Here is a 21,120-nt window from a genome sequence, read left to right on the forward strand (position 1 = left end):
ATAAGTGTAAGATCTTCCTGCCTCCATCTCCACACATCTATTTTAATAAGTGTAAGATCTTCCTGCTTCCATCTCTACACATCTATTTTAATAAGTGGAAGATCTTCCTGCCTCCACCTCCACACATCTATTTTAATAAGTGTAAGATCTTCCTGCTTCCATCTCTACACATCTATTTTAATAAGTGTAAGATCTTCCTGCCTCCACCTCCACACATCTATTTTAATAAGTGTAAGATCTTCCTGCCTCCACCTCCACACATCTATTGTAATAAGTGTAAGATCTTCCTGCCTCCACCTCCACACATCTATTTTAATAAGTGGAAGATCTTCCCGCCTCCATCTCCACACATCTATTTTAATAAGTGTAAGATCTTCCTGCCTCCATCTCCACACATCTATTTTAATAAGTGTAAGATCTTCCTGCCTCCATCTCTACACATCTATTTTAATAAGTGTAAGATCTTCCCGCCTCCATCTCCACACATCTATTTTAATAAGTGTAAGATCTTCCTGCTTCCATCTCTTCACATCTATTTTAATAAGTGTAAGATCTTCCTGCTTCCATCTCCACACATCTATTTTAATAAGTGTAAGATCTTCCTGCTTCCATCTCCACACATCTATTTTAATAAGTGTAAGATCTTCCTGCTTCCATCTCTACACATCTATTTTAATAAGTGGAAGATCTTCCCGCCTCCATCTCCACACATCTATTTTAATAAGTGTAAGATCTTCCTGCCTCCATCTCCACACATCTATTTTAATAAGTGTAAGATCTTCCTGCTTCCATCTCTACACATCTATTTTAATAAGTGGAAGATCTTCCTGCCTCCACCTCCACACATCTATTTTAATAAGTGTAAGATCTTCCTGCTTCCATCTCTACACATCTATTTTAATAAGTGTAAGATCTTCCTGCCTCCACCTCCACACATCTATTTTAATAAGTGTAAGATCTTCCTGCCTCCACCTCCACACATCTATTGTAATAAGTGTAAGATCTTCCTGCCTCCACCTCCACACATCTATTTTAATAAGTGGAAGATCTTCCCGCCTCCATCTCCACACATCTATTTTAATAAGTGTAAGATCTTCCTGCCTCCATCTCTACACATCTATTTTAATAAGTGTAAGATCTTCCTGCTTCCATGTCTACACATCTATTTTAATAAGTGTAAGATCTTCCTGCTTCCATCTCTACACATCTATTTTAATAAGTGGAAGATCTTCCCGCCTCCATCTCCACACATCTATTTTAATAAGTGTAAGATCTTCCTGCCTCCATCTCTACACATCTATTTTAATAAGTGGAAGATCTTCCCGCCTCCATCTCCACACATCTATTTTAATAAGTGGAAGATCTTCCCGCCTCCATCTCCACACATCTATTTTAATAAGTGGAAGATCTTCCCGCCTCCATCTCCACACATCTATTTTAATAAGTGTAAGATCTTCCTGCCTCCATCTCTACACATCTATTTTAATAAGTGGAAGATCTTCCCGCCTCCATCTCCACACATCTATTTTAATAAGTGTAAGATCTTCCTGCTTCCATCTCTACACATCTATTTTAATAAGTGTAAGATCTTCCTGCCTCCATCTCTACACATCTATTTTAATAAGTGTAAGATCTTCCCGCCTCCATCTCCACACATCTATTTTAATAAGTGTAAGATCTTCCTGCTTCCATCTCTACACATCTATTTTAATAAGTGTAAGATCTTCCTGCTTCCATGTCTACACATCTATTTTAATAAGTGTAAGATCTTCCTGCTTCCATCTCTACACATCTATTTTAATAAGTGTAAGATCTTCCTGCTTCCATGTCTACACATCTATTTTAATAAGTGTAAGATCTTCCTGCTTCCATCTCTACACATCTATTTTAATAAGTGTAAGATCTTCCTGCTTCCATCTCTACACATCTATTTTAATAAGTGTAAGATCTTCCTGCCTCCATCTCTACACATCTATTTTAATAAGTGTAAGATCTTCCCGCCTCCATCTCTACACATCTATTTTAATAAGTGTAAGATCTTCCTGCCTCCATCTCTACACATCTATTTTAATAAGTGTAAGATCTTCCTGCTTCCATCTCTACACATCTATTTTAATAAGTGTAAGATCTTCCTGCCTCCATCTCCACACATCTATTTTAATAAGTGTAAGATCTTCCTGCCTCCATCTCCACACATCTATTTTAATAAGTGTAAGATCTTCCTGCCTCCATCTCTACACATCTATTTTAATAAGTGTAAGATCTTCCTGCCTCCATCTCCACACATCTATTTTAATAAGTGCAAGATCTTCCTGCCTCCATCTCCACACATCTATTTTAATAAGTGTAAGATCTTCCCGCCTCCATCTCCACACATCTATTTTAATAAGTGTAAGATCTTCCTGCCTCCATCTCTACACATCTATTTTAATAAGTGTAAGATCTTCCTGCCTCCATCTCCACACATCTATTTTAATAAGTGTAAGATCTTCCTGCCTCCATCTCCACACATCTATTTTAATAAGTGTAAGATCTTCCTGCCTCCACCTCCACACATCTATTTTAATAAGTGTAAGATCTTCCTGCCTCCATCTCCACACATCTATTTTAATAAGTGTAAGATCTTCCTGCCTCCACCTCCACACATCTATTTTAATAAGTGTAAGATCTTCCCGCCTCCATCTCCACACATCTATTTTAATAAGTGTAAGATCTTCCTGCCTCCATCTCCACACATCTATTTTAATAAGTGTAAGATCTTCCTGCCTCCATCTCTACACATCTATTTTAATAAGTGTAAGATCTTCCTGCCTCCATCTCCACACATCTATTTTAATAAGTGTAAGATCTTCCTGCCTCCACCTCCACACATCTATTTTAATAAGTGTAAGATCTTCCTGCCTCCATCTCTACACATCTATTTTAATAAGTGTAAGATCTTCCTGCCTCCATCTCCACACATCTATTTTAATAAGTGTAAGATCTTCCTGCCTCCATCTCTACACATCTATTTTAATAAGTGTAAGATCTTCCTGCTTCCATCTCTACACATCTATTTTAATAAGTGTAAGATCTTCCTGCCTCCATCTCCACACATCTATTTTAATAAGTGTCAGATCTTCCTGCCTCCATCTCCACACATCTATTTTAATAAGTGTCAGATCTTCCTGCCTCCACCTCCACACATCTATTTTAATAAGTGTAAGATCTTCCTGCCTCCACCTCTACACATCTATTTTAATAAGTGTAAGATCTTCTTGCCTCCACCTCTACACATCTATTTTAATAAGTGTAAGATCTTCCTGCCTCCATCTCTACACATCTATTTTAATAAGTGTAAGATCTTCCTGCCTCCATCTCCACACATCTATTTTAATAAGTGTAAGATCTTCCTGCCTCCATCTCTACACATCTATTTTAATAAGTGTAAGATCTTCCTGCCTCCATCTCCACACATCTATTTTAATAAGTGTAAGATCTTCCTGCCTCCATCTCCACACATCTATTTTAATAAGTGTCAGATCTTCCTGCCTCCACCTCCACACATCTATTTTAATAAGTGTAAGATCTTCCTGCCTCCACCTCTACACATCTATTTTAATAAGTGTAAGATCTTCCTGCCTCCATCTCCACACATCTATTTTAATAAGTGTAAGATCTTCCTGCCTCCACCTCTACACATCTATTTTAATAAGTGTAAGATCTTCCTGCCTCCATCTCCACACATCTATTTTAATAAGTGTAAGATCTTCCTGCCTCCATCTCTACACATCTATTTTAATAAGTGTAAGATCTTCCTGCCTCCATCTCCACACATCTATTTTAATAAGTGTAAGATCTTCCTGCCTCCATCTCCACACATCTATTTTAATAAGTGTAAGATCTTCCTGCCTCCATCTCTACACATCTATTTTAATAAGTGTAAGATCTTCCTGCCTCCACCTCTACACATCTATTTTAATAAGTACACTTACAGTCGTAAAAACGTTTTAGTGCATCACTTGTTTTATTGTACCAATCTAAAGTCCAGTCTATGTTCTCATCTGGTTCACTGAATAAAATTCACACCACCAGGTAGTAATACCTGGACCATGGTTGATGCAGGTATTTGAAAAATCTTGCATTACGTTTCACAAAAGCACTTTTTACCTGTGTACGTCGTCAATGGAAAACAAAGTATCATTGACATTGCAGAGGAAAGCTGTAGCTGGTTATTTGAGTTTATTTGAGTGGAAGAGAAACAGCAGACGAAACAAACTGTACCGAAAGTGAAATTGACTCGACTCCTGAAAAGGCAAAGGGAAGCAGGAAGTGTGTAGCGGAGTCAGAGAACCTTCTGGAGTACCAATCAGGCTGCAGCTCGACTCCCGAAAAGGTACAGGGAAGCAGGAAGTGTGTAGCGGGACTCAAAGAACCTTCTGGAGTACCGATCAGGCTGCAGCTCGACTCCTGAAAAGGTACAGGGAAGCAGGAAGTGTGTAGCGGACGCAGAGAACCTTCTGGAGTACCGATCAGGCTGCAGCTCGACTCCTGAAAAGGTACAGGGAAGCAGGAAGTGTGTAGCGGGACTCAAAGAACCTTCTGGAGTACCGATTAGGCTGCAGCTCGACTCCTGAAAAGGCACAGGGAAGCAGGAAGTGTGTAGCGGCCTCAGAGAACCTTCTGGAGTACCTATCAGGCTGCAGCTCGACTCCTGAAAAGGCACAGGGAAGCAGGAAGTGTGTAGCGGGACTCAGATAACCTTCTGGAGTACCTATCAGGCTGCAGCTCGACTCCTGAAAAGGTACAGGGAAGCAGGAAGTGTGTAGCGGGACTCAGATAACCTTCTGGAGTACCGATCAGGCTGCAGCTCGACTCCTGAAAAGGCACAGGGAAGCAGGAAGTGTGTAGTGGACTCAGAGAACCTTCTGGAGTACCGATCAGGCTGCAGCTCGACTCCTGAAAAGGCACAGGGAAGCAGGAAGTGTGTAGCGGACTCAGAGAACCTTCTCGAGTACCGATCAGGCTGCAGCTCGACTCCTGAAAAGGCACAGGGAAGCAGGAAGTGTGTAGTGGACTCAGAGAACCTTCTCGAGTACCGATCAGGCTGCAGCTCGTTTGAACGGAATGGCCTCATCATCAAATTGCCCTTGAGATAAAGCAAGAATAAAAACAGGAAAACTGTGCACCTGAGATTGGCCCTGTAGCATGCATGTTGGACAAAGTCAAAGTGTTCATGGACAAGTCTGGTTTCTCTGCACGGCTCAGACAGGGAGCAGCTCTTTTGGGGACGCACTCGAGAAGACTTCCATCCTGACTGCATGAGTGATACTTCCTCACATCCACAGGGCCAGGTATCGTGGGGATGTATTTTCAGCCATGATGTGCTACTTCTACAGGGCCAGGTATCGTGGGGATGTATTTCCAGCCATGATGTGGTACTTCCACAGGGTCAAGTGTCATGGGGATGTATTTCCAGCCATGATGTGGTACTTCCACAGGGCCAGGTGTCGTGGGGATGTATTTCCAGCCATGATGTGGTACTTCCACAGGGCCAGGTATTGTGGAGATGTATTTCCAGCCGTGATGTGGTACTTCCACAGGGCCAGGTATCGTGGGGATGTATTTCCAGCCATGATGTGGTACTTCCACAGGGTCAAGTGTCATGGGGATGTATTTCCAGCCATGATGTGGTACTTCCACAGGGCCAGGTGTCGTGGGGATGTATTTCCAGCCATGATGTGGTACTTCCACAGGGCCAGGTGTCGTGGAGATGTATTTCCAGCCATGATGTGGTACTACATTACCACCTTTATTCTGATTTCATTGAAAGCTTTGGACCACATCCAACTCCCACAACAGTTAAAGCCGACAATCCCGAATCACTTCGGAGGTGCCGAAAGTGGAATTTCCCAAACTGGGGCCTTGCTCTCTGTCACAGCCAGACTGATGATAGCTATCATGTTTTCTTATGATAGATGACATTTTGTTATGCCCCTAGTCTTGTCCATGCTTGGAGTGACGTTTTTGTGAAATAATTACATTATGAGACATAAAGAATAATGTAATTGTTCCTTCCAATGAAGGAATTTAAATTTGTTTTATAACTACACAAAATCAACCATCTTCACTGCAAAAACAAGCATGGGAACATTAATTTAAAAGTCATTCTCAGCACAGGTACGCATCTTGTGCTGCTCGGCTTTTTCAGTGAAGGAGCTCGATTTCTAAACATGCAAGGCCAAATCAGCTGAGGGCATCTTTGGATCACTCCGTAAGGATCACAAGTGTGCTAATGCTTTCACAAGTGAGACAACATCTTACAAATATTACACTGAACTCTGGAAACAGGATGCTTCCTCAAGGTCGTGGCGATGGGTCCCCATGTCCATCTCTGGTGGATGATCCTCCTCCACCGCTTCCTTCAAGTCGCACGGCATCACGACAGGCTCTGCTCGAGACAATGACCATGAAAATGTCTCAACATGAGTTTCCATCAAAATCCCATGTACCCATCCCACTTTGTATCTTTCTTACCCAAGAAGATAAGAGCAAGTTCTGTCGAGCCTCAACATTGCTTTCTCAAACAACCCAGATAGCACTGGTGTGCATGTTCCTGAATGCTGCTCCTCTATCTGACTATTCATCTTCAGCCTGTCTTCCTTTGGCCTCCTAATGTCTGCATATAAGTTAATAAAGATCACTCCCATCCATAAGAAGAGTGCAAAAACAGATCTCACTACCTAACAGTAAGCTTGCTTCGTATTATTAGCAGTCATTGAACTTCATGGCTGAGCTGTTGTTTTTCCTAGACGTTTCCACTTCACAATAACAGCACTTACAGTTGACCGGGGCAGCTCTAGCAGGGCAGAAATTGGACGAACTGACTTGTTGGAAAGGTGGGATCCGATGACGGTGCCACGTTAACCCACTGAACTCTTCAGTACGGCCCATTCTACCGCCAATGTTTGTCTATGGAGATTGCATGGCTGTGTGCTTGATTATATATACCTGTCAGCAATGGGTGTGGCTGAAACAGCCGAATACACTAATTGGAAGGATGTGTCCACATACTTTTGGTCATGTAGTGTATCTTGGGCATTCGACAGTCTGGCATCCTGCACGGCTTGCCGATCTCGCTGCTTGGGCATACAGGGCCTGGTATCCTGCACCGCTTGCCGATCTCGCTGCTTGAGCATACAGGGCCTGGCATCCTGCACCGCTTGCCGATCTTGCTGCTTGGGCATACAGGGCCTGGTATCCTGCACCGCTTGCCGATCTCGCTGCTTGGGCATACAGGGCCTGGTATCCTGCACCGCTTGCCGATCTCGCTGCTTGGGCATACAGGGCCTGGTATCCTGCACCGCTTGCCGATCTCGCTGCTTGGGCATACAGGGCCTGGTATCCTGCACCGCTTGCCGATCTCGCTGCTTGGGCATACAGGGCCTGGTATCCTGCACCACTTGCTGATCTCGCTGCTTGGGCATACAGGGCCTGGTATCCTGCACTGCTTGCCGATCTCGCTGCTTGGGCATACAGGGCCTGGTATCCTGCACTGCTTGCCGATCTCGCTGCTTGGGCATACAGGGCCTGGTATCCTGCACCGCTTGCCGATCTCGCTGCTTGGGCATACAGGGCCTGGTATCCTGCACTGCTTGCCGATCTCGCTGCTTGGGCATACAGGGCCTAGCATCCTGCACGGCTTGGGCAAACAGGGCCTGGTATCCTGCACTGCTTGCCAATCTCGCTGCTTGGGCATACAGGGCCTGGTATCCTGCACCGCTTGCCGATCTCGCTGCTTGGGCATACAGGGCCTGGTATCCTGCACCGCTTGCCGATCTCGCTGCTTGGGCATACAGGGCCTGGTATCCTGCACAGCTTGGGCGAACAGGGCCTGGTATCCTGCACTGCTTGCCCATCTCGCTGCTTGGGCATACAGGGCCTGGTATCCTGCACCGCTTGCCGATCTCGCTGCTTGGGCATACAGGGCCTGGCATCCTGCACCGCTTGCCGATCTCGCTGCTTGGGCATACAGGGCCTGGTATCCTGCACCGCTTGCCGATCTCGCTGCTTGGGCATACAGGGCCTGGCATCCTGCACGGCTTGGGCAAACAGGGCCTGGTATCCTGCACTGCTTGCCAATCTCGCTGCTTGGGCATACAGGGCCTGGTATCCTGCACCGCTTGCCGATCTCGCTGCTTGGGCATACAGGGCCTGGTACCTGCACCGCTTGCCGATCTCGCTGCTTGGGCATACAGGGCCTGGTATCCGGCACAGCTTGGGCGAACAGGGCCTGGTATCCTGCACTGCTTGCCCATCTCGCTGCTTGGGCATACAGGGCCTGGTATCCTGCACGGCTTGCCGATCTCGCTGCTTGGGCATACAGGGCCTGGTATCCTGCACCGCTTGCCGATCTCACTGCTTGGGCATACAGGGCCTGGTATCCTGCACCGCTTGCCGATCTCGCTGCTTGGGCATACAGGGCCTGGCATCCTGCACTGCTTGCCGATCTCACTGCTTCGGCATACAGGGCCTGGTATCCTGCACCGCTTGCCGATCTCGCTGCTTGGGCATACAGGGGCTGGTATCCTGCACTGCTTGCCGATCTCGCTGCTTGGGCATACAGGGCCTGGCATCCTGCACTGCTTGCCGATCTCACGGCTTGGGCAAACAGGGCCTGGCATCCTGCACCGCTTGCCGATCTCGCTGCTTGGGCATACAGGGCCTGGTATCCTGCACCGCTTGCCGATCTCGCTGCTTGGGCATACAGGGCCTGGTATCCTGCACAGCTTGGGCGAACAGGGCCTGGTATCCTGCACTGCTTGCCCATCTCGCTGCTTGGGCATACAGGGCCTGGTATCCTGCACCGCTTGCCGATCTCGCTGCTTGGGCATACAGGGCCTGGTATCCTGCACCGCTTGCCCATCTCGCTGCTTGGGCATACAGGGCCTGGTATCCTGCACCGCTTGCCGATCTCGCTGCTTGGGCATACAGGGGCTGGTATCCTGCACTGCTTGCCGATCTCGCTGCTTGGGCATACAGGGCCTGGCATCCTGCACTGCTTGCCGATCTCACGGCTTGGGCAAACAGGGCCTGGCATCCTGCACTGCTTGCCGATCTCGTGGCTTGGGCATACAGGGCCTGGTATCCTGCACTGCTTGCCAATCTCACGGCTTGGGCAAACAGGGCCTGGCATCCTGCACTGCTTGCCGATCCCGCCGCTTGGGCATACAGGGCCTGGCATCCTGCACTGCTTGCCGATCTCACTGCTTGGGCATACAGGGCCTGGCATCCTGCACTGCTTGCCGATCTCGCTGCTTGGGCAAACAGGGCCTGGCATCCTGCACTGCTTGCCGATCTCGCTGCTTGGGCATACAGGGCCTGGTATCCTGCACCGCTTGCCGATCTCACTGCTTGGGCATACAGGGCCTGACATCCTGCACTGCTTGCCGATCTCGCTGCTTGGGCAAACAGGGCCTGGCATCCTGCACTGCTTGCCGATCTCGCTGCTTGGGCATACAGGGCCTGGTATCCTGCACCGCTTGCCGATCTGACTGCTTGGGCATACAGGGCCTGGCATCCTGCATTGCTTGCCGATCTGACTGCTTGGGCATACAGGGCCTGGCATCCTGCACTACTTGCCGATCTGACTGTTTGGGCATACAGGGCCTGGTATCCTGCACTGCTTGCCGATCTCACGGCATGGGCATACAGGGCCTGGTATCCTGCACTGCTTGCCGATCTCACGGCATGGGCATACAGGGCCTGGCATCCTGCACTGCTTGCCGATCTCGCCGCTTGGGCATACAGGGCCTGGTATCCTGCACTGCTTGCCGATCTGACTGCTTGGGCATACAGGGCCTGGCATCCTGCACTGCTTGCCGATCTCGCTGCTTGGGCATACAGGGCCTGGCATCCTGCATTGCTTGCCAATCTCACTGCTTGGGCATACAGGGCCTGGTATCCTGCACCGCTTGCTGATCTCGCTGCTTGGGCATACAGGGCCTGGTATCCTGCACTGCTTGGGCAAACAGGGCCTGGTATCCTGCACGGCTTGGGCAAACAGGGCCTGGTATCCTGCACTGCTTGGGCATACAGGGCCTGGCATCCTGCACGGCTTGGGCAAACAGGGCCTGGTATCCTGCACTGCTTGCCAATCTCGCTGCTTGGGCATACAGGGCCTGGTATCCTGCACTGCTTGCCAATCTCGCTGCTTGGGCATACAGGGCCTGGTATCCTGCACTGCTTGCCGATCTCGCTGCTTGGGCATACAGGGCGTGGTATCCTGCACCGCTTGCCGATCTCGCTGCTTGGGCATACAGGGCCTGGCATCCTGCACTGCTTGCCGATCTCGCTGCTTGGGCATACAGGGCCTGGCATCTTGCACGGCTTGCCGATCTCGCTGCTTGGGCATACAGGGCCTGGCATCCTGCACCGCTTGCCGATCTCGCTGCTTGGGCATACAGGGCCTGGTATCCTGCACCGCTTGCCGATCTCGCTGCTTGGGCATACAGGGCCACCGTCATATCTCACATTCCATCTTCCTCCACACATACAGTCAACGGGTTCCCATCAATGAAAGCCAGCTCCTGTGCCAGTGGAGGCTGTAGTACCCCAAGGCAGTGTCTTGGGCCCAGTCTTGTTTCTCATTTCAATTCCTTAAAATATTATTCCGACGCTCTGGAAAAGTGTCTTCCTTTTTTGCAGGTGAGACCATATTGTCATATAGTATCCCACTCCACTGACAGGTAGACAGCAAGTGTCACTCTCTACCGATCTGTAATTGATATGGATGTTGGTTTGACAAATGGAACATGTCCTCCAATCCTGCAAATCTGAGTCTCAACCTGTCACTCAGGCAAAAAGGGTCAAACCCAGCTATCTATTTATTGGCCAACCACTGGAAGAGGTTCATTCTCTTGAAAATCTTAACCTCACGAAAAATCGTGACCTCTCCTGGGCTCCATAAGGCCTCTGTCCATACCTCACTGCAGTTCTGTTCTCCACTTTTGGGCTGGCACTGCAGCACCACATTTGCCACACTGCCCCACCGGCAGTTAGTTGCTTTTTAACCTGTGACACCTCATTCTTCCTTGAAACCAGATCTTGTGTGGGGGGCAGGGGAGATGGAGTGGGGTGGGAGGAGGGCAAGGAGTCGGTGTAAGGAAATCCAGAAATTGCGATATAAAACACCAGAGTAATGCTATCATTTATTTCCATACTTTACTCTTTCTTACTCAAATATTTTTTACCTCCACCCCTGAAGGTGAACGGAGGTTGTTGTCACCCCTGTGTGTTTGTTTTTTGGCTGTGAATACGATATCTCAAAAAGTTGTGGACTGATTTGATTGAAACGTGGTGGATGAGTTGGGCAGGTGACAAGAACAAGGCAATTCGATTCTGGAGGTCCGGATCCAGATCCGGCCTATCAGTGGGATACAAAACATAAACTGTTCAGCCTGGCGGAGGTGTGCGCTCTACCTAGTGCCATTCTATATTTCTCATGTCTTACATGGATCCACAAATGCGACTCTAATAAAGCACATGCAAAGGTTTCCAAAATGGTTTGTTTGGCTTGTATCACAGACCACTGTGAATGTATACAATGAAAGTGATCAAAAGATGGAGGAATTCGAAAATACTATTTCAACAACTGAAATTGATGCAGCGTGACGTACCAACTCCCTTGAGCTCCATAGCGGTGTTCCATCCTGACTGCGGACTGGCCAGCACGGACCGCCATTCCAACCAGTGTGAGGAAACCAGTTCAGTGTCCCCAGCTGAGTCTGTTCGAACAAGTACCACCTGGACAGGGTCTTTCATCGCCAGTAAGCTAGCACTGTCGGCCATACGGCTAGCTGCAAACAAGGCAGGAAGCACAACCAGAAAAAGTGAAATTAACAAAGTCAAGAGAATGAAAACAAAGGAGACATGTGGGAATATGGCAGCAAGTTCGCATGGGTAAAGAGAAATAAAGCAGATTTCAATAAGATGAAGAACACCAAGAGTTTTGATGAAGGCAAAAAGTACAAATCAGAATGCAACGTAAATCACAGATGAAACTAGATGGTATTCATAGAATACTTACCCTGTGCAGTAAACTTGGTACGAGCCAACTCTTCTGTTTTTGAACGTTTTTTTTTCTTTCTTTGATCCAATATGGCTGCCAGACCACGTGAGCGATGACATCATAAATTTATACTCTCTAATATAATTGTTGCAGAGATCACACTCGATAAATTTCGAACTGATCAGACCAAGGGTTGCCCCTGTCGAATTATGACGTCATAATTATGGCACCAATGACGTCATTGTTAACAGCACCTATTCCCAATATGGCGTTCTTTACAATGAGCCACGTTTCAATTTTTTTCATGGAGCAGTTTTGGAGATATGGAGGTGCAACGTTTTTCGGTTTTTCCAAGATGGCACCTGTACCACATGACCTATGACGTCATGATTATCATTAAAATATTCTACATGAGGAGGCGCTCCTATGGTGAAAATTTCGTGTCCATCAGACCAACAGTTGCTGAGAAAAAAAATTCATAATGATCGGATAAGTGTTGTACTTGTTGAATTGTGACGTCATAACAAAGGCACCGATGACATCATTAACATATCTTATTCCCCATGTGGTGTACTTGACAATGAGCCAGGTCTCAATTTTTTACATGGAGTGGTTTCAGAGATATAGAGGTGTGAAGTTTTTCCAAGATGGCACCTGTACCACGTGACCTATGACGTCATAATTATCATAAAATATTCTACAGAAGGAGGCGGTCCTATGGTGAAAATTTCATGCCAATCGGACCAACGGTTGCCGAGAAAATGAATTTTAGGAAGAACCGAGAAAAAAACCAAGAAAAAAATCAAACTGCCAGCAACCCTCTTATGGTTAAACTACCAAAATCTAGGCTCTCTGCTCACGTTCACTCCTTCATTCCTCTTTTCTCCCATCTCTGGAACAAACTCCCCCACTCCCTTCAATCCCACTCCTCCCTCCAGGTCTTTAAAACAGCTGTTCACCACCATCTCCTATCTTCCCCCATCCAAAACCTTAATCTTTTCTACCCCTGCTAATTCACCCCAGATACACTTTTTTGAAATTCCAACTTTTTTCCTGGAAGTCCTTGCAATGTTCATATGTTTTATACCTCTCCCACCCCCCCCCCCCCCCCCCAGCCCTCTCCCTCTCACAATTCTCTCGATGTCCCTGCTCTTAAATGTTGTGTTTGTGTCCTCCCCCCTCTCTCTCCCCATCTTTTCTACCACTCCTCTTATTTAGTGTTTTATGTGTCGGTTTGACTTTTTGTGTGATTAATGTTAGCTCTTTCACGAGCCTCGATCTTGTATACAAAAAAAGAAAAAGAAAAAGAAAAAGACCTTTTATAAGGACATGGGTTAAATCCCCGCTCGAGAGAATGCCAACTCCCTCCCCGCCATCACGGCCGATCTCTCCAACTTACAATCCCACGAGAAATGCGGAAAGGACGACCCAAAACCAATTATCTTCTTTTTGATTTGTAGTGTAGCAGCATAGCAAACCTGTTGTGCATTTTGTGATACAAGCACCAAATTTGGTACACTAGTAGACTATCATATTATGAAAAGATCTGGATATTGGGCCATCTCAGATTCAGAGATTTGATTTTTGCAAGATTTCGATTCGATTGGGATCGAAGAGAACACCTTCTTCGTCTTCTGTGCAGTGAAGTTGCCAGTCCTGAATTCTCTGGCTACATCTGGGTGCTTCATTGGGAGTGCAACCGTGTCCCTCAGGTGAACAGGGACCCACCTGGCATAGTGTGTGTGGTCTAAGGCATGGAACCATGGGACCAGTTCCGTCAGGGCATCAAGGTACGTCGTGAATGAAGCCTGCCGCAGAGAACGCACGTAGACCAGTACCAACATCTCTAGTTCCAGCACAGTTGCCCAGTACTGAAAGTTGGGAATGTCTTCTCCTCTCTGGTGACACCAGTCTTCGAACTCAGGCAGGTCTTCTGCATCATCAGCATATGTCATACAGTGGCGTTCATACGCACGGTGTTGCAGGATGTGCAGTGCCGCTGCAGTGATTTGATGAGCTCTTCTTGTGCGGGTGACGTGGGCAGCTCGTAGGAAGGAGTCGGCCGTCCCTGGCGTTGCAATCTCAGCTTGCAAAATCTGCAAATCTTGCAAAAATCAAATCTCTGAATCTGAGATGGCCCAATATCCAGATCTTTTCATAATATGATAGTCTACTAGTGTGCCAAATTTGGTGCTTGTATCACAAAATGCACAATTCTTTTGAATATTTGGGCTAAGCCGCCCCACTATTGTGTATAAACATGATTAAAATAATGACCTCGGCCAAAGTTCAACGACGTGAGTTTAATCTCTCCATGAGAGAATTCCACATAGCTATTTGGGCGGTGTATAAGCCAACAGAACGCTGTCTCCATCAATTTTGCCAAGGCTGTAACACCTATCGGCTCAAATTCCTTTTAACTGTTGACTTGGTAGTTTTTACAATGAAGGAAACATTAACAATGTTGTTAAAAGTTTATTTTGTGATTAATTTGTGATTGGAGTTGTGTTGTTTGGAATGAAAAAAGAGATATCGAGTTCAAGTAAATAACGACATGCCGTGATGGTTTCTACTTTCTAAACGTGAACTTCACGGATTGCCATATGCAGATTCGCCACAGACCCACGATTGATGTTTCTATACGTGAACGTACCCGTTTGTTTGCGAACGGGTACGTTTTTCATGGAAGTCCTTCACGAACTTGCTGTCCATGTCTGACGTGTGACTGAGGGTGCCACAGGAATGTGGAATTTATTGGTTTCATGCTTTAGCATTCGCCGTATCTGCATTGCCCGTTTGCTTCTGGTCTCCCACCCGTGCTACGCACGGGTATCTCACTAGTTCTAGAAATACCATCTAGTTGTTCTCAGCAACAGGTAGCAGACAAAAAAAATGGAACACCTGGGTAAACGAGGGACACGAAGTATATTGAAAGCAACGGTTTCCACACAGGTGTGGCTCATTTGTTAATTAAGCAAATAACATCCCAGCATGCTTATGGGCATGTATAAAAATGCTGCACAGGCCTGGTTACTATGGCTAGCATGGCTGCAAGAGGAGACCTCATCGACTTGAAATAGGGGGGATAGTTGGGGTGCGTTTGACAGGAGTTTCAGTGACAAAGACAGCTCAACTTGCTGATGTTTCACGAGCAGCCGTGTCCAAGGTGATGTCGGCATGGAACTCCGAGATAAGGTCATCCTCAGCAAAGGGGAACAGTGGCCGGAAGCGCATACTCCAGGATCATAATATCCATGCATCACTTTGAAGTGTGAGGAAAAGCAGGTGAGCAACTGCAGATCAATTGACTGTGCATTTCCACATAGAGCACGAGCAGCCAGTTCAATAAAAAACGATCCGCAGAGAATGACACAGAGCGGGATACCATAGTCGGGTTGCAGTGCACAAACTGCTCATCACACCTGGCAATGCACGTTTGCGAGGCCAGTGGTGCAAAGAGTATAGGTAATGGATTACTGAGCAATGGAGAAATGTGATATGGTCAGGTGAATCATCCTTCAACCATGTTCTAGACAAACGGACGAGTGCACGTGCGGCGTCAACCTAAAGAACTCCAACATGGATGGTATTTCCATATTTACCAACATAACCAGACGTTCTACTGCCTGGCGGACATCTGATCACGGGAATGAACTCACAAGCTTTTGTACACGAATAACTTTGACACAAATCTACATGGTTAAGTAACGAATCAGCATATCGGAATAGCACCTCAATTCCCAAAAATGGCGGCATGTTTTTCTGATGACGAAAATACGGAAACCTCCGTATGGGTCGTTACAAAAATATGGAGTTTCATGCTATTCGGAAAGGAGATTCACCCATGCATAGCATCTCTCATTCTTCAGGTAGACAGGAAGCAGCCTTTTCCTTCTCTGCAGACCTTGATAGAACAAGTATCTGGCCCAACACTTGGAATACATCCTTAAACCCTGTCAAATCCCACACTCTCACTCCATCTCTCCAGAAGGACAGTATGGAGAATCCTCCCATCTATGTCCTTAACAAACCTCAAGTTCAGTAACTTCAACTTTGGAGTCTCGTAATGACCCACGATGTTACTGCAGATCACATGGTGTGCTCATAACTCACTGCTGGTGAAACTCTCGAAATACAGGCTCCACCCATTTGTGCCTTTCTTTTTTTGCCTGTGGAACCAACTTCCTTGTCAGTCTATTGAATCTCTTTCTTCCTCCAGGGCTGTTTCCGCACCCATACTCATGATACTTTCAACCCTCATTAACCGTCCCCAAGTTCACTCCTTCCTTTCTTGGTTATTTTTGTTTTCTCTCCAATCTCTCACACCCTATAGAGTACAGTGTTTAGTTTTTCACCCATTTGTTTCATCCCCAGCTTTTATCTTCCTCTTGTTGCTGTCATTGAGCTTGCATCCATCTTGTTTACCTGACTGTGTCCTCCCCTCCCTCCTTTTGATCTCATTTTTCTTCCAAATTCCCCCCTGTTATCCATCTACCTTGTTGTTGGTGTGTTTTCCCCATTCAACTCAACTTCTATTTTTTTGTTTTGTTATGTTCTGGTCAGTTGTGTGCTCTCAAATTTTCCACGAACCTAGACTTTGGATACAAAAAGGTGTAAGAGGAAAAGAAAAGGAAAACTAAAGAAAATGTTGAGTAAGCCGCAGGTGTATTTCTATCAACCTACCCGCATTTCCCAAGTGCAGCTGGACAACAAATGAGGCACGGAGATCTGGCTCGCAGGCACAGGGTGCAGGGCGCGTGCGGCATCGCTGCGCCCGGCAGTGCAGCGACAGCGAAAGCGTGCCAGCGCTCTCCCGAGGCTGCATGCCGAGATGCTCCAAAAAGGCTCGTCCACCCTGTACTTCCAGGCACAGATGTCGTCGTGCAACGTCTATGCCAACTGGTAGGGAGAGATTCGACCCACTGACACTTTGGCAGAAAACAAAACAAAGCAATCCGAGAATTAGAAGTTAATCGGCGACCATGCGGAGGAGGAAATTGCCGCTCAGTGGGTTGAGAAAAGCAGCACCATTGTTATTACTTCACTGGTACGCAGCATACGCCGGGAGTGATGGCGCTTCCCCCAAGCTCAGTGGCTGTTTGTCTTGTCTAACAGTCTTGTGTTGTGTAATGCATTTTCATCTGTGTGTTTGTGTGTGTACATGTGTGTGTGTACATGTGTGTGTGTGTGTGTGTGTGTGTGTGTGTGTGTGTGTGTGTGTGTTTCTGTCGATGTGTGTGTTTCTGTCCATGTGTGTGTTTCTGTCCATGTGTGTGTTTCTGTCCATGTGTGTGTTTCTGTCCATGTGTGTGTTTCTGTCCATGTGTGTGTTTCTGTCCATGTGTGTGTCTGTCCATGTGTGTCTGTCTATGTGTGTCTGTCTATGTGTGTGTGTGTGTGTGTGTCTGTGTCTGTGTGTGTGTGTGTGTATGTGTGTGTATGCATGTGTATATATGTGTATATGTGTGTGTGTGTGTGTGTGTGTGTGTGTGTGTGTGTGTGTGTGTGTGTGTGTGTGAGATAGCGAAAGCAGATAGCGAAAGAGAGGTGTGATGTGATGGGGGTGAGCTGCTTGAAGGATGAAGTGGGACAAATCGTTGTCGACCCAGATGGAATTAAAGGAAGATGGAAAAGATATATGGAAATGCTGTTGAATACAGAGAATGAATGGGATGGCAACATAGAGAGTAACCCAGTTTTAGGACCGGCAGAGAAGATAACTGAGAAGGAAGTTGAGGAAGCGATAAAAGCAATGAAGGGTAGAAAAGCGGGAGGGCCGACGGGAGTTGTGGGAGATATGTTGAAGGCAGCAGGAAGTTGGGGTGTGAAGAGAATGACAGAGATCTGTAATCTGGTGGTGAAAGAAGGCCGCATTCCAGTGGATTGGGAACTGAGTACCCTCGTCCCTCTATACAAGGGGAAAGGTGACCCTCTGGAGTATGGCTCGTACCGAGCGATAAAGTTATTGGAGCATGGAATGAAGGTATTGGAAAGGGTGTTGGAGAGGAGGATAAGGAAGAAAGTGAAGATCGACGAAATGCAGTTTGGATTTATGCCAGGAAGAGGAACGACAGACGCGCTTTTCATTGTGAGGCAGTTGCAGGAGAAGTACATGGAGAAGAGGAAGAAGTTGTTTCTTGGGTTTGTTGATCTGGAGAAAGCATTCGATCGGGTTCCACGCAAAGTATTGACATGGGCATTGAGGAAGTTAGGAGTGGAGGAATGGTTGATCAGAGTAGTGATGGCAATGTACAAAAGAGCGCGCACAGCTGCAAGGACGAAGGACGGGAACAGTGGTGAGTTTGAGGTGAAGGTGGGAGTGCATCAGGGGTCGGTACTAAGTCCACTACTATTTGTAGCTGTGATGGAGGTGCTGGCTCAGAACGTAAAGGAGGGTTTACCGTGGGAGTCGTTGTATGCAGATGATCTGGTGTTGATTGCGGAAAGTATGGATGGACTGAAGGAAAAGATGAACACGTGGAAGGAATGTATGGAGACAAAAGGTCTGAAGGTGAATATCGGAAAGACGAAGGTGATGGCAAGTGGTAAAGCATGTGGTGAGGTGGAAAGAACTGGGAAGTGGCCCTGTGCTGTGTGTAGGAAGGGTGTCGGAGTGATCTCCATTCAGTGTACAATGTGCGCTGAGTGGGTTCATCAAAAATGTAGTGGTCTGAGAGGGTCATTAACCAGTGTGGCAGCTACATTCAAATGTAAGGTGTGCACAGAGGGAGCTGCAGATGTTGAGTTGGATCTTGGAGATGGTGTGAAGCTGGAAGGTGTGAAAACATTTTGCTACCTCGGAGACATGCTGAATGGAGAAGGTGGATCAGACTCGGCAACGGTTGCTTGAGTGAGATGTGCATGGAAGAAGTTTCGGGAATTGAGTGGCGTGCTGATGATGAGGGGAGTGTCGTTGAAGCTGAAGGGAAAGGTGTATGCTGCATATGTGAGAAGTGTTATGATTTATGGGAGCGAGACATGGGTAATGAACGTAGAGCAGCAACGAAGGTTGGAAAGGGTGGAAATGCGAATGGTTCGACGGATGTGCGGAGTATCGTTGAGAGAGAGGAAGACAAATGATGAATTGCGAAAGATGATGGGAATAGAGCCTGTGATTGATGCTGTGAAGAGGAACAGGTTGAGATGGTTTGGTCATGTGTTGAGGAAGGATGAAAGTGACTGGTTGAGAAGAGTGATGGAAATGAATGTAGAAGGAAGTAGAAGACGGGGAAGACCGAGAAAGACTTGGGTAAAGATGGTGGAAGAAGAAATGCGGGCAAGGGGGTTAACAAGGAGAGATGCAGAAAATAGGGCAAAATGGAGAAGATTGTCATGGGGACCGCAAGGCTAACCCCCGCTCTAGCAGGGAAAATGGCCTTTTAAAATGCATGTTGTTGTTGTTGTGTGTGTGTGTGTGTGTGTGTGTGTGTGTGTGTGTGTGTGTGTGTGTGTGTGTGTGTGTAGTGTGTGTGTGTGTGTGTGTGTGTGTGTGTGTGTGTGTGTGTATATGTACAGTCACGTGAAAAAGTAGTACACCCCATGTAAAGTTTTGACTTTTTCAACATATTTCAACATACAGCTATTTGATCTTCATTTAAACAATATTGATAGATAAAGGAGATATAATATAACAAATATCATGAAACATTTACATTTTGTAGTCCATTGTATGATTTAAATAAACATAAATGCAAATTTCGCATGTGGAAAAAGTAAGTACACCCTTGGCTCTAATAGGTGGTATTGCCCCCTTTGGCAGAAACAACCTCAAGTAGGTGTTTCTTATAACTCTCTACCAGACTCTGACATCGACTGGGAGAAATTTTTGCCCACTCCTCCATGCAGAATTCTTTCAGCTGTGTGATGTTTGAGGGGTTTCCTGCATGCACAGCTCGTTTCAAATCCCCCCACAACATCTTGATGGGATTTAGATCCGGGCTTTGACTTGGCCTTTCCAGAACCCGCCATTTCTTTCTTTTCAGACATTCCTTGGTGGATTTACTGGTATGTTTAGGGTCATTGTCATGTTGCAAGGTCCACCTTCGGTTGAGCTTCAACTTTCCGACAGATGGCCTCACATTATCCTCAAGCACCCTCTGGTACAATGAAGAATTCATAGTGGATTCCATGATGGTGAGCTGCCCAGGCCCTGATGCAGCAAAGCTGCCCCAAACCATAATATTTCCACCACCATGCTTTACAGTTGGTATCAGGTTCTTGTGGTGAAATGCTGTCTTTGGTTTTCGCCAAACATGTCTTCTGGTACTGTGGCCAAATAGCTCTACCTTTGACTCATCTGTCCAGAGCACATTGTTCCAGAAGTGCTGGTCTTTGCCGAGGTGTTCATTGGCAAACTTTAGTCTTGCCCTGATGTTCTTTCTGGACAGCAAAGGTTTCCTCCTGGCACACCTCCCATGCAGATCAAATTTGTGCAGCCTCTTTCTTATGGTAGACTCGTGCACTTTGACATCAACAGTGGCAAGAGCTACCTGTCGGTCTCGTGATGACATTCTGGGGTTCTTAGAGACTTCTTTCAGCATCTTGCGGTCTGCTCTCGGGCTGAACTTGCTGGGGCGGCCTGGCCTGAACAAGTTGGCAGTTGTTTGGAATCTTCTCCACTTGTAGATGATCTTCCGGACAGTCGAATGATTGATTTCAAATTGTTTGGAGATCTTTTTAAATCCCTCCCCAGACTCGTAGGCATCTATAACCTTCTTTCTGAAGGCCTCAGAGAGCTCTTTTGATCTCGGCATGGTGACGCCGCACACTTCAACAACAAAGAGCAAACCAAACTAAATGTCTGAGGTTTAAATAAGACAGGTTCCTCCAAGATCCTCTCTAACGATGTTCTAATCATTTGCACCTGAGCTGGTGCACTTGATTCTAATTTTAGGTATTTGAAGTAGTGATAAATGTAGGGGTGTACTTACTTTTTCCACATGCGAAATTTGCATTTATGTTTATTTAAATTATACAATGGACTACAAAATGTAAATGTTTCATGATATTTGTTATATTATATCACCTTTATCTATCAATATTGTTGAAATGAAGATCAAATATCTGTATGT

The 21,120-nt window shown here is 46.4% G+C and overlaps 1 protein-coding gene across 4 annotated transcripts in view; it reads right to left on the minus strand.

Moving 5' to 3' along the window:
- The window catches only part of CEP76 (centrosomal protein 76), a 100,320-nt gene that overhangs the window by 48,741 nt on the left and 30,459 nt on the right, over positions 1-21,120 (minus strand). For all 4 annotated transcript variants that reach the window (XM_068127957.2, XM_078785036.1, XM_068127958.2 and 1 more), the window contains 2 exons: positions 16,733-16,948; positions 11,658-11,837 (listed from right to left, as the gene is read on the minus strand). In XM_068127957.2, coding sequence (XP_067984058.2) covers positions 11,658-11,837; positions 16,733-16,948 — 396 coding nt within the window. The remainder of the gene's footprint in view (positions 1-11,657; positions 11,838-16,732; positions 16,949-21,120) is intronic.

This window comes from Myxine glutinosa, chromosome 9 (assembly GCF_964187855.1).
Source record: "Myxine glutinosa chromosome 9, kmMyxGlut1.1, whole genome shotgun sequence".
Classification (NCBI taxonomy): Eukaryota; Metazoa; Chordata; class Myxini; order Myxiniformes; family Myxinidae; genus Myxine; species Myxine glutinosa.